Source organism: Bubalus bubalis, chromosome 3, assembly GCF_019923935.1.
Source record: "Bubalus bubalis isolate 160015118507 breed Murrah chromosome 3, NDDB_SH_1, whole genome shotgun sequence".
NCBI lineage: Eukaryota > Metazoa > Chordata > Mammalia > Artiodactyla > Bovidae > Bubalus > Bubalus bubalis.
The window spans coordinates 115,942,996-115,962,352 of NC_059159.1; the positions used below are offsets into that span (position 1 = coordinate 115,942,996).

At 39.9% G+C, this 19,357-nt stretch overlaps 1 protein-coding gene across 1 annotated transcript in view; it reads right to left on the minus strand.

The window, feature by feature from the left end:
- The window catches only part of LOC102409250 (guanine nucleotide-binding protein G(q) subunit alpha), a 318,910-nt gene that overhangs the window by 198,508 nt on the left and 101,045 nt on the right, over positions 1–19,357 (minus strand). Inside the window, exon 2 of the mRNA XM_006074411.4 lies at positions 11,106–11,290. Within this exon, the coding sequence (XP_006074473.1) occupies positions 11,106–11,290 (185 nt within the window). The remainder of the gene's footprint in view (positions 1–11,105; positions 11,291–19,357) is intronic.

Sequence of the window (19,357 nt, forward strand, 5' to 3'; positions counted from 1 at the left end):
CCCACATCGGCTATAGGAAGTGGGTAACATTATCATTCTCACTTTTCAGATGAGGAAGGCATAGCTTAGAAAGTCTGTAACCTGCTGAATGTCCTTAACTGAAATCCTATGGATCTATCAGTTCTGGGATCTTTACTCAAAGAAGTCCACTGATGATTTCACACTGCCTCTGGTGGTTGTCAGTTATTTCAAAGATAACTCGACTTCAGGCAACTTCAGTATCACCTGGGAGCTTGTGAGGAAGTAGAATCTTGAATCTTCCCAGATACACTGAAATACCATCCACATTTTAGCTAGATCTCCACTTGGTTCACATACATTGACATTTGAGAAGCACTGTTTTAAGAATATAAAATTGTCATTTCCAACCTCATATTCAGTTAGGATGACCCAAAGCTGCTATTGGACTATATGGCACCTATATGCAAATTAGAAGGCATCTCATCTTCATATAGCATTTGTCAAAAAGTGTCACTGTTCAAAGAAAAAGAACTCTTCCTTCAGGCCACCCTTCTCCCCCAAAGCTGGGCACACATTCCATGATATCTACACAGGCCATCAGCAAAGTATACGGTATTGGCCATTTTATGTCTATATCACCAACACTGCACTTAGCTTTGCTAAAGCCAAAATTCCTAAAACTCTGACAACCACTGTTAACACTAAATTTTCCATGACAATATGGAATAAAAGATGAAGGTCAAGTGAAGGGCAACTGAATTTACAAATATTTTAATACCCAACTTCAGTGAGAGTTTGGCTGCAGTGTAATGTGACCACATAGTGACACACTGACGCCTTTGCCGCGAGTATAGCCTGAGAGTGAAGACAGGGCTAACGCCTGCAGTACACATAAGGAAAACGATGACCTCAACAGCCAGACTCCTACCACAGAACCAGTGACTTCAAGGACTGTTCACTACCTCCCAGACAGACTCGTGCCTACTACAGTCGGCACAGCCTTCTTTTTTGCTCAGAACCATTATCCTTTTTACCACAGAGGATGTGTGTACATTGAACGAAGAGATAACCCACCAACCAGTCTATAATCATACACATCTTGACACAGTCATGGTGTCAAGTTTCTTGATATATGCCGTGAATGCCAGTCCTTTCTAAGTTATTTTACATTTTTAACAACTAACACAAGACTGTAAGAAAACTGCGTAATCATCATACAAAGTAGTGGCGGTGACATAAAATCAGGAAAATAAATGTGTTCGAAGTATAGGTTTGCAATGAATCAGTCAAAACTAGTGATCATAGCTTTAAATGGAGCATTTCTTTTTTATCCTTTGAAAGCAAAGTGTCACATATAATGTGACACGAAAATTGTCATTATTCTCTTAGGGTACATTTCCTTGAGGATATCCATGTTTGGATACATGCATATATTCATGAAAATTACAGTAGAATGACAATATGCTATTTAAAAGCACAACTATGTAGTATAAGTGATTTATGGTAAACAATACAAATAAGAATAGAGTACAAGAAACAAGATTTTAGCCTTTGATATATGTGGCCATGCTGCCTTTTTTGCTAAATCCTAAGGAAGTCTCACCTTAAATGTCAACAACAGCAAAAAGTAAGTTCAGAGCTGAAATTGTTTCTTTAGTGGTATGAGAATGAAGAGGAAAAACGCTAGCATTTCTCATACTCTCACTCACGCTCGTGTTTACTCGCTCAGTCGTATCTGACTCTGAGATCCCAAGGGCTATAGCCTGCCAGGCTCCTCTGCCCATGGGATTCTCCAGGCAAGAATACTGGAGTGGGTTGTCATTCCCTTCTCTAGGGAGTCTTCCTGACCAAGGGATTGAACCCAGGTTTCCTGCATTGCAGGTGGCTTCTTTACTATCTGAGCTACAGGGCAGCCCCATACTCTCACTAGATCACTTCAAACTCCATTAGGCATTCACTTTCTTTGGTTCCAACAAACAGATTCTGACTCTCTAATTGGAAATAGATGCATTGTTTTAAAATTAAAGGGGAAAGTCATGCATTACTTGGTTTAAAAGAATAAGGAAAATATTTATGTGATGCTTTGCCAGGAGTTAACTAAGAACAGCCTAATGACCAGATTCACAACTTCCTACTAAAATGTGTTAAACTATGCCACATGTATTTTATATGGTGGCTGTCAGTCCCCGAACATCCAAGGTCTGAGCAGCTGAAAGGGATTTAGAGGGAGACTGCTTAAACAGAGTTCTTGCATGTGTTTGGACAAGTCGGTAATGTTCCTTAGAGCACTTGCTTTTTTCCTTTTTAAAAACAGCCAAATTGGTTTACGTTGATTTTCACATAGGAAATTTTACTAAATATTTGAATGTTGAATGACAAAGTAAAAGATGACAGACACTGCATTGCACTGGGCAAAGGATGGTCTTTCCAATAAGTGAACTAATTATATATCCATAGGCAAAAAATAAAACCTGATCCCCAACTCCACCTCACACCATATAATACAATCCATCTGAAACAGATTTTTAGATCCAGATGTAAAAAGCGAAACAACGAAGAATTTAGAAGAAAAATCTGCAGATTATCTACACAACCTTAAAATAGGCAAAGATTACTTCACAAGGATACAAAAACACAAGTCAAAAGGGTAAAAAAATATATATAATAAACTGGACTATATTACAGTTAAGAACTTCTTTTCACTTAAAGAACTATGAAGAAAATAAAAAGCCACAAAGTAGTGACAATATTTGAAATATATTTACTCAACTGAGATTCCTTAATGTATGGAGAACTCCTACAAAATAAGAAACCAGACAATCCAATAGGAAAGAAAAAGGTATAAAGTATTTTTAAAAAGATAACCAAATGGCTGATAAATATATAAAAAAGTTGCTCAACATGTCTACTTATCAAAGAAATACAACAATGTGACACCACTATACAGTCACCAGAATAGTAATACCAAGTGTTGCCAAGGATACAGGGCAAAGAGAACTCTCACAGATAAGAAACACATGCTTATGTTCACCAAAAGACAGGTACAGGAATGCTTATAATGGCATTATTTATAATAGCGAGAAACTCCAACAAATTTCTATGATAGGATATGTAAGCAACTGTAGTATATTCATAAAATGGAATATTATACAACTGTGCTATCTGATACAGTAGCCATTAGTCATGTGTAAAAATAAATTTAAAAGATTAAGTGAAGTAAAAAAAATTTAGTACCTAAGTCACACTGGCCACGTTTCACGGGCTCAAAAGTCACATGTGGCTAACAGCTACCATATTGTACAGCACAGACATAAACCACTTTCATAAAGTTCTATGGGGCATTGCTGTTAAACACCAATGAGAATTCCACAAATGTAATGTTGGGTTAAACAAACCAGACACAAAGGAGTCTATATGTATGCTTCTATTCATATAAAGTTCAAAAACTAACAAAACTAATCTATGTTATTAGAAGGCAGGATAGTGGTCCCCCTTGGGGGTTGGGCATATTTTGAAGAAAGCTTGAGGAGGCTTCTGAATTTCTGGTCATGTTAATCTGGATGAACAGATCTGTATGCAAATGTGTTCATATGCAAAAAATACATGAACAACACGAATGATGTGTGCACTTTTCTGTATACAAAAATTACCAAAATAAGAAAAGAAATCAGCCTCAGTCTATTGCTCAAGTCTTCTTTGCTTCAGAGTTCTCCTCTGATGAACATGAGCTCAAGATAACTCATCCTGCATAAATGATATGGCATGCCTTGGGATTACGGATTAATTTTGGCCAAGGAAGGGGGAATTACAAAATCTCATATTCATTTTCTATTTTTATATGACTGCCATGGGTGTAAAATGAATAAAGAACTACAGTGGAACAAGGACAGAGTGAGGAAAAAATTCGGCTAGGACGTATTTGCAAGATATTAAAAGTGAAGGTATACAAAGGGATTTTGAAAGCAGATATAGGTAGTAGAGAATCCATGTTGATCAACTCCCCAACATGAGTCCTTAGAGAGAAATGAAAAAGTGGTAAATGAGCCTCAGAAAAAAAATGTGGTTGACAGATCAAGTTGGCCATGAAAAGTCTCTAGATTCCTTTACACTCTTTATCAGAAAGAAAACTCTCAAAAATTTGTAGATGCAGGAGTTGAAAGTTGCCCTGTGAAAAATTACAGGCTGTCTTTGGTGGCCAGTAGCCAACGACCCAATTAAAATAACTATCACTACTAATACCCACAAAACCTGCATGTGATTTTGAACTTTGAACACTGTTTAAAAAAAACTTACATAGATATAAATATTATAATCACTTATGGGACTGAGTGGAGAAGGAAATGGCGACCCCCTCAGGTATTCTTGTCTAGAGAATCATGTGGACAGAGGAGCCTGGTGGGCTGCTGTCCATTAGGGTCGCACAGAGTCGGACACAACTGAAGTGACTTAGCACGCATGCATGCATTGGAGAAGGAAATGGCAACCCACTCCAGTATCCTTGCCTGGAGAATCCCAGGGACAGAGGAGCCTGCTGGGCTGCCATCTACTGGGTTGCACAGAGTCGGACACAACTGAAGTGACTTGGCAGCAGCAGCAGCACAGGACTGAGATTCAAAGAAAGAAAAATCTCCATTTCACTACAGACCACTATCAAAACAAATCTGTTTTTAATTGTCTTTTTTTGTTCCCTTAAATTTTCATAGTACTTTGGAATGGACAATGTTCAAAAAAGGTAGGAGCTTTAAATTATAATAAAGTAACTTTAACAACAGTTCATCTCTTTGCTAAAGTCCTGGAATCAGAGAATCAGCATAGGAAAAAAAAAAAAAAATTGTGTTGGAAAGCATTTGAGAGGTTGTCCAGTCCATCCCTGGTCTTATTTCAGCAAAATTGCCCTAAAGTATTTCACATGTTAAAAATACATTCTATTTTTGAACACATCCAGATAAGGAGATTTCTGTACCTCCCTTGGTATCCCATTTCAATGACTGTCACTCTGAGGAAAGTTTTCTTTAGATACCTCCTAAATCTGGTTGTACTGTTTAAATTATTTTCAGTTTGCTTTAGTCTTAATAAAGATGGAAGATGAGTAGCATTCATTCTCTCCATGATAACCAATTCATCTTATAATAGTTGACAAACTATTCTTTTTATCATTTGCAAGACACTTTCACATAGATTATCTATTAAGCCCTTCAAATAATCCTATTATCATCTGTACCATAAAACAGATGAGGACACTCAGGCTAAAGAGAGTAAAGAAATTCATGTGTAGGGAGGAAATGTGACAATCCCAAGGTTATGCAGTTATTCAGTGTGTGGGCCCAAGCTCAGTTACTCACTTATAACTGTTGCTATGCCGCTAACCCCTCCACTGCCCCCACATCCTACAACAGGCTTAGTAAATGTGGAGCGCAACTGGAGGGCCTGCACTGATGGAGAATCCGTGTGTCATTGTATTTTTTAAATTGCTGGCATGATTTTTGCCGTGGTTAACTGTGATTTGTGCCAGCATCATTCCTCTTCTACTAACTGTACCCAGATTTCCCTCAGGGACTGTCAATCAAATTGCCCAGCCTCATCCAGACAGCTAGCACAGAAGCCAGGCTGGATGAATCCAGCAAGTTTTCCCAGGAATTTGAATCCTGAGTGGGGTGACAAAGACTGAAAATGGTCAGAGTTCATGCTTCTCCGGATGAGTTCCACAGACCTGTCCTGGTTTCCAGGAGTTGGTCCTTTTGCTTCTCTTCAATTCTCTGAGTGACCTCATAGGCCCATCAATTCTTTTTCTACTTAAATTAATTAAATGCTGGTGTTGGCTTCTGTTGCTTGCAAGCAGAGAACACTTACTGACAACTCTTCAGAGGGATAGATACCGAAATATACTGATTAAGGTCTGCCTTTATCATGTTCTTATCATAGAAATGACAAATCTTAAATTGAAATCAGTCGCTAAGTCGACTTGAAATCAGTCGACTTAGTACAGTAATTTCTTATTCAACTGATCAAAGGCAGGCAGAAATAAGTTGGCAAATCTTCCAGAATCTTGGCTACATTTTTCTTTTGAAAAATAGCTTCTGGAAGCTTAGATTTCTCAGGGATTAGAGAAAATTCAGAAAGCTGTAAATGTGTTTAACCAGGTACTTTCCCTATGACAAGCCCTTTCTTAGAAAGGTTCTGGGAGGACAAGAGGTACTACAGTAACATGTCCTTTCAACCTCTCCACCCTGGAAACTTTCTGGCTGGCTGGTCAAAGGCAGCTGCAGCCTAGGTGCCAAGAGAGCCCTGGTCATCAGGACTTTCGAATCTAACAGTAGAAACTACAACAGAAGAGGGCCATGTCTACCCAACATCAGCACATGGCTGAGTTCTACTCATAACTATCTTGAGTTCACTGCATGAAGACTCATCAGATTCTTTTCTCTTCCTGGGATTGGCAACGTGAGCAAAGGCCTACCAATACTTTAAAACTGCTGTAAGAATACCTGGATTTCACAGAAATCATAAGCCAACAGTAAAGGGATACCAGAACCCACTAGCCAGAGTAATTTGTTCAGGGTACAAAAGCTCCTATAACATTCCTGGCATGCTGTGTGGGAGACAACAAGACGCTTCCTCATTGTAAGGTAATCGGCAACCAACTAAGAAAATAAGGCACATGCATGTCAAACAACAACAACAGGCAAAGCAGCAAGAATGCCAACTGCCAGGGACACACAGTAAGCACACACAAATCAAGAGTTCAAAACCTTGGGATCTGCCCCCTTGAGCTGTAACTCAATACATATCTTAGCCATGTTAACAAAGAAATTTTATTGAGCTGATTTCAAGGCTCAACTAAAGAATAATCAGAAGAGCACGCCTGTGCTCAACAGGAAAGCATAAAATAATAGGGATGAAAACATCCTTTCTTTTGGAAAGTAAGAAATGACAGAGTAATCTATTTCACTGTTGAATGCCTTGCATCCAGTGGAGTCTTAAATGGATCTTTTGATTTGACTAAGCAATAAATAGTTAGTCCCTTTCAGCATTAACTATTAACACTTGTGTTTAAGGAAAAGGCAAACTAATATTTAGAAATAATAAACTCAAGTTCAAGTATTCAGAAGTCCTCAAACATGCTCTCTTACTTGGGCTGAGTCCAACCAGCTCACCTATAAATATTACTTGTTTGGCAAAAAACGTCCAAGAACAGGATAGTGGAAACACAACCAGGGAAGAATTAATCTATTTTTGGTAAAAGTTTTCAATTTATTACAAGCTCCCCTGGAACTGAAGATCCCTGGAGCACTCAGCAAGGGCTGTGAAGAGACTTGCAATGTCACGCCATCACCTGGGCAGAGGTTGCGGCCTGGACTCCCTCTGACCACTGTGCCAGCCCCTAGCTAACCAATAAGACTCTCCATTCAGTGAAGTAACACACAGGAGCAAAACAAATTCTAATATTTTGGCACAACAGTCCCCTAGACTACACCAATTTCACAGTAAAAAAAAACAAAATACAGTGAACAATTTCTCAGTTAAGAATGGGCCACATCATTTGTAAGCTACATTTTGCTTTACAAAATATATGAACTCAGAAGCAAGAACAAAATTAGGCTGGACAATATTGGAAAATGTTTGTTTTTATTTATGCTGCTGCCATAGACTAAAGAAGCTTTTTAATAAATCAATCAGTTATATATTTTATATCTTTAGGGCCACAAAATAATACAAATCACAAGGCATGGCCTCCAAGTAATTGCTAGTAAAATGCACACTAACCATTAAAATATTTACAAAATATTAGAGCACACTGTAACCAGAAACTTTTGTAGAAAATTCTAACCAAAACACAAATTATGATTATTATTAAGTAAGTATCATAAATAGAGGAAAATAAAATTCAAACTTCTTAGCCTGGCCAAGGCGTCAGTGTTACAGTGGTTAGCATAGCTGCCTTCCAAACTTCTCAGCCTGGATTCAAAACCTTTCAGAAGCACATTTTAAGCCTTTTGTTTATTTTGTTCTTATTTCTCCAGTTATCTTCTAAAGGAATTCTGTTCAAGTTAAACTGGCCAGTTTACACATTGCATACACATCCCTTTCTCTGAACATTTACGCCAGCCATTCCTCCTCTCTAAACTGCCTCTCCCTCAGCTCTGCCCTTGTATCTTTCTGGACTGCAAATTTCTGCCTAGGCCTGGTTGACCTTCTCTGCTTCCCTGGCAGCCCACTGCATTTATTCCCTTATGCATCAACAGCTATCTACTGATCTGAATAATCACTTCAACAATGGGGCGGGGTAGGGGGGGTGGTGGTGGTGGTGTCAGGGCAGAAGAGGAGGCTTTCAGTTGTTTATACTTACAAATGATTTACTTACTCATAAAGCAAGTATTTTTATGAACACTATTGTGTACAAGATACTATGCCAGGGTCAATGAAGAATGCCAAGATAGAACTTGCCAAGAATGCCAAGATTTACTTTCAAAGAGCCTAGAAGCTAGTCAGGAAAATAAGATTAATACCCAAATCATCATAATTAATACAAGCTAGGCAATTATCAATACTCCACTGTAGGTTCCGCTAAAGGGGGTGGGATCACTTAGTGCTACATAGGGAGCAGAGAAGAACTCTGGGAGGAAGCGGCAGCTGGGTGGAAAAGCAAGGAGACAGACAACATTATTTCCTTAATAAGCTTTAACAAAGGCAAGGAGGGGCAGAGCTCAGGAAGTTAATGGAGGAAGTTAAGGGGTGATACTTTAAAACTCATGTGTGTTGTAGAGAAATGGAGCAAATGTGAGAGTGATTTTTGTTATGAACTGAAAAGAATTAAACATTTTAAGGAATTCAGGGGTCAGCACACTCTACTATCACTGTATTAGGTAGTATGTTAAGTAACCAAGAGACATGGGAAAATTTCATAGGCTAATTATGATCTCTGAGAAAAACTTGTATTATTACAATAATGTTTTATGATGTTGATTTTTAACTGAATGGTATCCAACACAGTAAAGCCTACTTAACTAGAAGTGATAAAAAGAGCTCAAATAACATACATTGAGCATTCTTCTATGTGTTCTATGATTAAGGCATAAATTTCACATCATCTTCTACATCTATATGACTGTACAATGTCTTCATGTGAAAATCTAACATCAAGGCGAGATCCTGAAGGAGTCTTCTGGAGCACCAAGAAAAATGGTTTAGAGGTATAATTAAGCAGTTGGTATTGTACTTTAATGTGTAGAAAGAAAGAAAGAAAGAAAGAAAGAAAGTGAAGTCGCTCAGTCATGTCCGACTCCTGGTGACCCCATGGACTGTAGCCTACCAGGCTTCTCTGTCCATGGTATTCTCCAAGCAAGAATACTGGAGTGGGTTACCATTTCCTTCACCAGGGAATCTTGCCGACCTAGGGATTGAACCAGGGTCTCCCGCATTGGAGGCAGACGCTTTAACCTCTGAGCCACCAGGGACTGGCACTATGTATGTGTATTATGTATTGATAAGACAGATATACACACATCAATTACACCACACATGTGATAACTAGAATTCATCAGATCATCATATTATCAACCAACTGTAGTCATAGGTATTTAAAGAAAAAAAAAATTTCTTCAACAGAATACTCACAACTGCAACAAAACAAGCATGCCACCTATTTTAGAAACCCACTACACTAAGATTTCTGAGGGGGGAATGTCCTGATCCTTTTAAAGTCAGACTACTTCCGTATCCAGACAGCTTCCTGTGATTCAGGTACCATATTTCCATGAACCTACTCAGATCTTTCCATTCTTGAGAGGAGAAGCTAGGAGGACTATTTGTGGAAGGTCTCACTGTTATTTGTGGAGAGACTCTCACTGCCATCGGAAAATGAAGTGTGAAGGTATCAATTAGATAAGAAACAGCCAGTTCATTTTAAGGAACCACCTCCAAAAAAAGAAATGCCTGATTTGAAAATGATCTGTATATTTAGAAGCTTCTAAATAGTAAAAGAAGTGGAGGTACACAGAACTGCTTTATTTTACCAATGATTCATGTTTGTGAGTTACATCTCAGCTTATGAGTCATACTGGGCATGCAGACTTCTTGTTAGTACCCATTGATCCTGGTATATGAAAATATCCTCAAGAGCAGACTATCACGAGTACTAGGAGAATGAAAATGAATGCTTTGATTGAAGGTCCTCAAACAACTGCAGGTACAAATGTAGTGTTTTGTCAACAAAAGGTTAAGGTTTTACCAACTTACAAGATCAGCACCTACATGTTGTAAGGAATGAAGACTGCATCCACCCTTAGACATTCTGATTGATTAACAGGAAGGGAAGATGTTTCTACAATTCTGCTTCCCTCATAAAGTCCCAGCATAAACTCAAACCTGAGGACACCCTCAGATGCACCACACTTGTGAGGGATCACGTAGTTATAGTATTTGGAAGGTAAGCAATGACAGCATTTGTTTTCACCTGAAGAAAAAAATCTGGCTTTCTATTTCAATTAAGAAATAATGCTGAATATTGGGAAAGTTTGCTTGGTTTTTAAAAAGCTAAAAATTTAGATTTTTTTCCCCTAACCCTTTCTCAAGTGGTTTTAGAACTTTTCATTATTTTAACACAACTGCAGGGAAACGTGTTTGAAAGGTTACTGGAAGTGACAGATGGGCTTATTTTGAAATAAAATTAAGCCTGTGGTACTACTGAAAGGAAGTCACGAAATCCAAAATTAAACTGGACAGAATGGTCTGAAGCTGTTTTGTTCTTTGTTCAAGGAAGCACAAAGAGTGGGAGGCTGAGGCAAGGCCACCACTTCTCATTTGAATCCCCTCACTTGGGTCAATTTGTCTTGAACTGATAAAACTCTCTTCTTAATGTAACATGCGCCCCCACATTTTAAACATCCATACACCTACTGTCAAATATCCAGACATGTCCTTCACTGATATCATTAAGACTACAACTCTAATCTTTTATAGCTGTGACTTTATAAAGACTTAAGGAGGAAAAAACATTTATCAACAACTGTGCTGAGCTATTAAAAACCCCATTTTAGGATGAAATGGAAAATGCCCATTTAAAAAAGTGTGCATCCCAGACATGTGAAGAGACCATTCGCCCTGGGATGGCTCTGCCAGCCGTTCTCAGGAGGAGCCACACCTACCTTATTGTGCTCGTACTTGTAGGGGATCTTGAGCGTGTCCATGGCTCTGATCATAGCCTGCATGGCCGTGAAGATGTTCTGATACACCAGCTTGGTGAAGCCCCTTTTGTCTTCATCAGAGTAGCCCGACCCATGGATGATTCTCATCTGCTTGATAAATGTACTCTTGCCACTCTCTCCTGTCCCTGCAAGAGAAACGACAGCAGCTCATCAGACCATGAGACCTTCTCACAGTCTTCCAGACAACTACACTATTAATAGGAACAGGCCTTGGATGTGGCATCCTGAGGGCCTGCTGAGAGGAGCATCACAGGAGAGCAGCATTACCAGAGGGGGAAGTGCCACCGAGGGTGAACACTCAGCAAGATGAGAGGAGTGAGACTCCAGCTCAGAGGCAGAGTTTAAAAAAATAAATAAACAACTGTCACCTTTTTGGAAGCCACTCAGCATGGAATTTTGATAGTGATTTGTAACCATGTATCTTATAAGAAACACAACGAAAGCTGCATGGTTTGAACAGAATAAACACTTGATAAAGCTCTCTTCCCTGCAGTATGTCTGAAATGCTTCCAGCAGACTGGGATGTTTAGCCAGGATCTGGATCTGGAGATGACAATGCACTCATACAAATGCTGTTCAGACATCAGTAGGACAACACGCCGGAAAATTTCTAGACACTTTCTCTTACTTTAAAATGGGGTATATGGAGAGCACAGTATCCAGGTAAGAATCCAGATCCTTCAGGATAGCAAGTAGCAACTGTATTTATTTCCAGGCTTGGCTGAGTTATGTCAAGGAATCACTCAATTCAGGAAAGATACAGGAACTCTCCTTCTTTCTGCCCACTCTTAACTATGACACAGAAATTCACTGTTACTGAATTTTTTTCTTCTGTGTTCTCATTTTCCCCTTTTTCAGTATTCCTTTTTGGTCACCATGAGCCTGCAGAGAATTCATAACAAAGCTACAATGCCCGTTGGGGAGGAGGAAAGACAGAAAGATGAGAAGATCATTTCACTGAATGACAACACATTTCTTCTATGGTGAATCTGAAACTATAAATCTAAAAACTTCATTTTTTAAAACGTAAGTTGTTTTGGTGGGCGTGCAACTTCATTTCTGAATATCTCTCACTCACTTTCAAATCTCCTTGAAATTTTCAAAATAATAAATGTCCTCCCCTAACGATGTGGGGAAAAAAATAAAAGTTTTTAGGATAGTAAGCAAAGCAGAATATAATAATAATAATAATACTCAGGATGACTGCAGCACCCTTGTTGCCATTTCCTATCAACAAGACATTTAAAAAAAAAAAAAGGCGGAAAAGGAGAACTGAAAACTAGCAATACGACATCTGTCCTAATTTTGTTTGGTTTTTCTGGTGGTTGGATTTCATTACTATCTTTATAAACAACCATGAAAAATTCAAATAAGTATTACAGTTTTCATAGAAGCATTCTTAAACGACTACAGATGTCTTGGTAAACACAGAAGCCTCACATAATTACAAAGATGACTTCTAGCCCCATAGTCCTGTGGTCGCCAATTCTTTATCCTTTTCATATGACCTTTAATAAAGTGATCTGGAATTTCTTGAAATATTAAGTTAACACTTCCTTTATCATTTTCATATGATTTTAATAAAGTGATTCAGAATTCCTTGAAGTATAAAGTATATGAAAAACACATATTCATAGCAATATGAATGCGATCAACACATTTTAACAAGATTAATGAAAGGAGTTAAAAATGAACATATAATTCCATCCATGAATACTTCCGTGGGGGTGGAGTCGGGGGGTAATATCTAAAGAGAAGTATCCCTAATGGAAATAAAGCTAGGAAATTGTTTCTCATTAGCAATCAACAATTTATAGGAAGAAATCAGTATCTTTACTTTTCTGAGCAATTCAAAGTATGGAAGAAAAAGATCCAAATTGCTTCTCTGTTTATTATCCTTATTCTAGATATCCTTATCTTTATCCTTGCTCTGAGGGCCCAACTAAAGACATAATCATCAAATCAGAACCTCTGCCAGTTTTTTCCACACCAAAAACAGAAAGAAACCTTAATATGTGAGGTTACCTGATCTGCGTCTTGAGAAACCTATTTGCAGGTCAGGAAGCAACAGTTATAATTGGACATGAAACAACAGACTGGTTCCAAATAGGAAAAGGAGTACGTCAAGGCTGTATATTGTTACCCTGCTTATTTAACTTATATGCAGAGTACATCATGAGAAACGCTGGGCTGGAAGAACCACAAGCTGGAATCAAGATTGCCGGGAGAAATATCAATAACCTCAGATATGCAGATGATACCACCCTTATGGCAGAAAGGGAAGAGGAACTCAAAAGCCTCTTGATGAAAGTGAGAGCAGAGTGAAAAAGTTGGCTTAAAGCTCAACATTCAGAAAACTAAGATCATGGCATCCAGTCCCATCACTTCATGGGAAACAGATGGGGAAACAGTGGAAACAGTGGCTGACTTTATTTTTCTGGGCTCCAAAGTCACTGCAGACGGTGACTGCAGCCATGAAATTAAAAGACACTTACTCCTTGGAAGGAAAGTTAGGACCAACCTAGATGGCATATTCAAAAGCAGAGGCATTACTTTGCCAACAAAGGTCCATCTAGTCAAGGCTATGGTTTTTCCAGTGGTCATGTATGGGTGTGAGAGTTAGACTGTGAAAAAGGCTGAGCACTGAAGAATTGATGCTTTTGAACTGTGGTGTTGGAGAAGACTCTTGAGAATCCCTTGGACTGCAAGGAGATCCAACCAGTCTACTCTAAAGGAGATCAGTCCTGGGTGTTCTTTGGGAGGACTGATGCTAATGCTGAAACTCCAATTCTTTGGCCACCTCATGCCAAGAGTTGACTCATTGGAAAAAGCTCTGATGCTGGGAAGGACTGGGGGCAGGAGAAGGGGACAACAGAAGATGAGATGGCTGGATGGCATTACCAACTCAATGGACGTGAGTCTGAGTGAACTCCAGGAGTTAGTGATGGACACGGAGGCCTGGCGTGCTGGAGCTCATGGGGTCGCAAAGAGTCGGACATGACTGAGCGACTGAACCGAACTGAACTGAACTGAACGACATGAAAAGAAAAGGAAAGAGAGTCAGGCAAGAAGCCGCTTTCTCCTAGCTGAAGGCTTTTATGTACTCCCCCCACACCCAAATAAAATCAAGAAAGTAAAGAGAAGACATCTAAGTCATGCTGGCTGGTTTCAATTAAGTCATGTTGGGCAAGAGCAGTCAACACCTGGCCGCTCTTGGGATCTACACTAAGCTCCGGGGCATCATACTAATGAAGACTCCAAATACAGGTGGTACACAGGACCCATGAATGAATGGAATGGGGAAAGAGGAAAGGAGAAAAGAGTCCAAAACCTAACTCCAAGGTTAAGATATTTTCCTGTTGCCCTGGACACACCCCGGGATCCTCTCTCTCCATTATATCATCTTGCTTGGTGCCCCAGGAGGCTGGCTGGGAAGGTTTTCACATTAACAGCTCTCTTGGCTTCAGTCTTCTTGGGTTTAATCCATAGGAGACACCAGGAAGAGACCACAGAGCAGGAGGATGAGAAAGGGGCATCAATTTCCCCAGTTTGCTTCCTACAAGGGCCCCACAGACACGCTGTGTCCCCTTCAAGAGTCTACAGCTCCTGCCAGGTGGCCCTCTCTGGGTTCCTGTAGCTCCCTTGCCTTGCTGGCCCCTGGTTACTGCACTCATTAGCTCTTACTGGTTGCCTACACTGGATTAATACCTTGTAAACAGTCCCTGAACAAAACTCTGCTCAGTCACCTAGCTGGAGTGGACCATTTGTTTCCTGCTGAGACCCTGAGAGATGTAAATACCCAATGGAGAGCAGGGGCAGCTTAATAAATGAACGAATAAGAAGGCAAGGGGGGGGGGTGCCTTTTCTTCTTCTGCCCTTTCTCTATAAATCTTATTTATAAGGTGCTCTCTTGTTTACAAAGTACTTTCTTTTTTCTAGTCACTAATTCACTCTTTTAACACTCTTCTGGAAGCCAATCATGATGATAGAGCCCAAACTAGAATCCAGGGCTCCTGACTCATCTTCAAAAGTGCTAATAAATCTAGTACTTGTCCCCCAGAGCATGTACACTTGAGCCCACCTGCCCCACAGCGACATACACTTCAAGACTAATCTCTAATCTGACAGGGCAAATGGTGGTCTTCACTCCCTGAATATCCTGTCTCTTGTAAAGGAAACTAAAGACATTTGTGTTCAAGGCATGTGGACACAGAGCAGGAGGGGGAGGGTGAAATGAATCGGGAGAGTAGCGCTGACACATATAGACAATATCATGTGTAAACAGCTAGCTGGCGGAAGCTGCCGTACAGCACAGGGAGCTCAGCTTGGTGCTCTGTGATGACCTAGAGAGGTGGGATGGGCGGGCAGGGAGGTTCAAGAAGCGGGAGATGTATGTATACATATATTTAACAGCCGATTCACTTCGTTGTACAGCAAAAACTGATATTGTAAATCAATTATATTCCAATAAAAAATATAAAGAATAAATCCGTGTTCAACCCTTTATATTCTGCCACTGTGAAATACACTGACACTATCCTCTCAAAACTCTGAGATAGATGACTTTTCCCTCATTCCATGGAAAAGAAAAGGCCTTGGAGAGGTGAAGCATCCAGGCAAAGATGACAAGGCTGGTAAGTGCCAGCACAAGGGCTCGAGCCCAGCCTGCACCTGCCCAGCCTGGGTTGGGCGATACTTTCACAATCATGGCTGTGCAAATCCAAGATAACTAACTTCTACTGCCTGTAGTCCAAAAATGTCTCCACGTGGTCCTGACTACATTCAACTTTCATCCGTCTAACCGAATCCTGAATTTCCAAATATTACTTCAATTAATAGTATTTTGAATCTTGGTGGCATCTTCCAAGACTGGCCATCCCTCCCAGGTAAATTTCACATACAAATTTAATACTCACTCACGCTTTGATCAGAGAAGGCAATGGCAACCCACTCCAGTACTCTTGCCTGGAAAATCCCATGGATGGAGGACCCTGGTAGGCTGCAGTCCATGGGGTCGCTAAGGGTCGGTACCACTGAGCAACTTCACTTTCACTTTTCATTTTCACGAATTGGAGAAGGAAATGGCAACCCACTTCAGTGTTCTTGCCTGGAGAATCCCAGGGATGGGAGAGCCTGATGGGCTGCCATCTATGGGGTTGCACAGAGTCGGACATGACTGAAGCGACTTAGCTGTAGCACGTTTTGATGCTATTGTATAACTGCTGCAAATTAAAAGCGAATACAACGCTTCATTTAAGAGAAAATCTGTGTAACGCAAATGCTACAGGTACAATGATAAAAGTAGTCAAATAAAGTATTATTCTGTACTATGGAATAAAACATCACCCAAGCAAAAAACTCAGCTTCTTTGTTCCAGGAAGAGTTCTATCATGGGAGATAAATGAACTATTCTTCACAAATGTGTAAACCAAATTTCATGTTTTTCTCCTATTTTCATAAACTTATACAATATTCTTGGGGTTTGAAATGGACATTTAAAAAATCTACTCTGGATTAGAATTTATGAAATCTGTTTAAAAACAAACAAACAAAAACACCCAGTTGTTCCAGATTATAAAAACGACTTTGTTTCCTAAGGCCACATGGAAAGCATAATGAGAGACTTCACAATTCTTTATCTCTGAATGAACGAAAGCACACTTCTACTAGTAGGTTGGTCTGTGAATCCGGTGCTAGCTAATCTCTTTTCACAGCACTGAGCAGAAGCAACTTTTGACCTACCTCAAGAAATACAAATCTACTGTTTCCAACGCCACTGATGAAATAAAATCTAGCAAGGAGCCCTTATATTAAATCTGGGGGTGGGAGCTCCATCTTTGCTAATTTGAATATATCTCCAATCATATTATATAATAACAAGTATATCAAGATATACAAGGAAGGATGTGAGTCTAGAAAAATTTTGCTTTTCATCTTCATTAGTCTCTATAAATGTGGCTGAAAAATTTCACCAAAAGTTATTTGCACCTTTTATCAAGTACTATGCCTTTTCTTATCTCAGCCCATCAAAATACCCAGAAATAAGACTATTTAAGAATCATGCTATGGACTTCCCTTGCAGTCCAGTGGTTAAGACTTCCAATGCAGGGGACACGTTTCAATCCCTAGTCAGGGAATGAAATCCCACAAGCTGCACGGTGTGTCCAAAAAAAACAAAGGAATCATGCTGTTTAAAAAGGCCACTTCATCTAGCAAGTACAATTGGTTTTGAGGGATACTGTTTTTCTTCCCTACCCATTGGATCAGGATAAGGCACAGAGGGCAACCCCAGTTCATTTCACATGTCTTTCCATCAGGACAAACATAATATATAAATTTAATATCCTACTGTGGACTGCATCACTTTGTAAGGTATTAGAATACAGCATGTTCGGTGTACAGACTCTCTCTCAAATACACAATCTGACACTTTAGGCTTTGCCAAGATCTTTTCAACACAAGAGTATTCCTGTATACAGCTGCTGCCACAAATCCATATTTACTCTATGTATCCTACTCATACTAAGCCTCTATACCTTTACACTGACTACTCTGCCCATTCTCAAGATGCAGACTGCAGTCAGTTCCATCCAATTCTAAAAGCAGGCCAGTTTTTCTTTCTTGGGGCTTCTTGCTCAGCATAATCTTTTAAAATTTAATTTACTGAAGTACTAATATGCCTTACTGTTTGGTCGCTAGGTCGTATTTGAATCTTGTGCGACCCCATGGACTATAGCCTGCCAGGCTCCTCTGTCATGGGATTTCCCAGGCAAGAATACTGGAGTGGGTTGTCATGCCCTTCTTTGTCTGCAGGGGAGCTTCTCGACCCAGGGATCAAATCCCCAACTCCTGCATTGGCAGGCATATTCCTTACCACTGAACTACCAGGGAAGCCTTTACTAAAGTATGCTGCTGCTGCTGCTGCTAAGTTGCTTCAGTCATGTCCAACTCTTGTGCGACCCCAAGGACAGCAGCCCACCAGGCTCCACTGTCCCTGGGATTCTCCAGGCAAGAACACTGGAGTGGGTTGCCATTTCCTTCTCCAATGCATGAAAGTGAAAAGTGAAAGTGAAGCCGCTCAGTCGTGTCCAACTCTAAGCGACCCCATGGACTGCAGCCTACCAGGCTCCTCTGTCCATGGGATTTTCCAGGCAAGAATATACTTTAGCTCTACTAAAGTATAGCTGACATATAATGTGTTAATGTCTACTGCACAGCAAAGTGATTCAGTTATGTATATGTGTATGTATATACACATTCTTTTTCATATTCTTTTCCATTATGGTTCATCACAGGATACTGAACATAGCTCTCTGTGCTTTACAATAGAGCCTTATTGTTTAGAAGACAGTTTTTCTTATCCCATACCCTGACAGTTCTAAATCCAATAACATATTACCTTCTTAATGGTTTCATGAATTGTCATTTGTAATTGAAAGCAATCAAGGACTCAATGGTTCCTTCTTTCTCATGGAAGTTGGCTTCCTGGGCTACATTTTATCAAAATCCACACATACACAAGAATTGCTCAGTGTCCTAAAAATGTCAGTTACAACTGTCACTGTCTGAGGAACACGCTGTGCCCCGTTTCCCCTGGAAAACAATCACTGACCACTGCCCGTGCAGGAGCTGCAGGGCTTGTTTCTTTTATTCTACAAGTCAGAAAACAGACCTTCTCAGGGCCTCTTATAGGCTCAGTGAGACCCACACCACTGCCACTTTTTCTAGGCTCCCAGGAAAAAGAAGAAATGCCAAAACAGAGCTCTAAAAACTGTGGTATTTAAAGTTGTACAGTGAATATATCCGTTTTATCCTTCCAGTGCCTTTCATGACTGTATTTGGAGATATTGTCAAACCATCAGAAGTCTACATCTGAAGCCTTTAATTAATGTGAAAGCTCAGGCCAAATGCCCCTGCCCTGCCCTCTTGATTGGCCAGCACCCAGATAAAGAGCTGCTAAGAACAAACCCAAGTCTCATGGAGCTCAATTGTAATCCAAGTATCTGCACTTAAGGTCCATTGGTTTAGGCCAAGAGTCTAAAATATGGAATCTCAGCACCACCAAAGCTGAACTTGGGCTACTTCCACATAAACTTGGATAAAGCAGAACTAGAAATTTCAAGGAGGAATTTTCTACCCACAAGCACATCATCAACCCACACCTGCAAAGACTTAATAGCGCTGAGATAAAA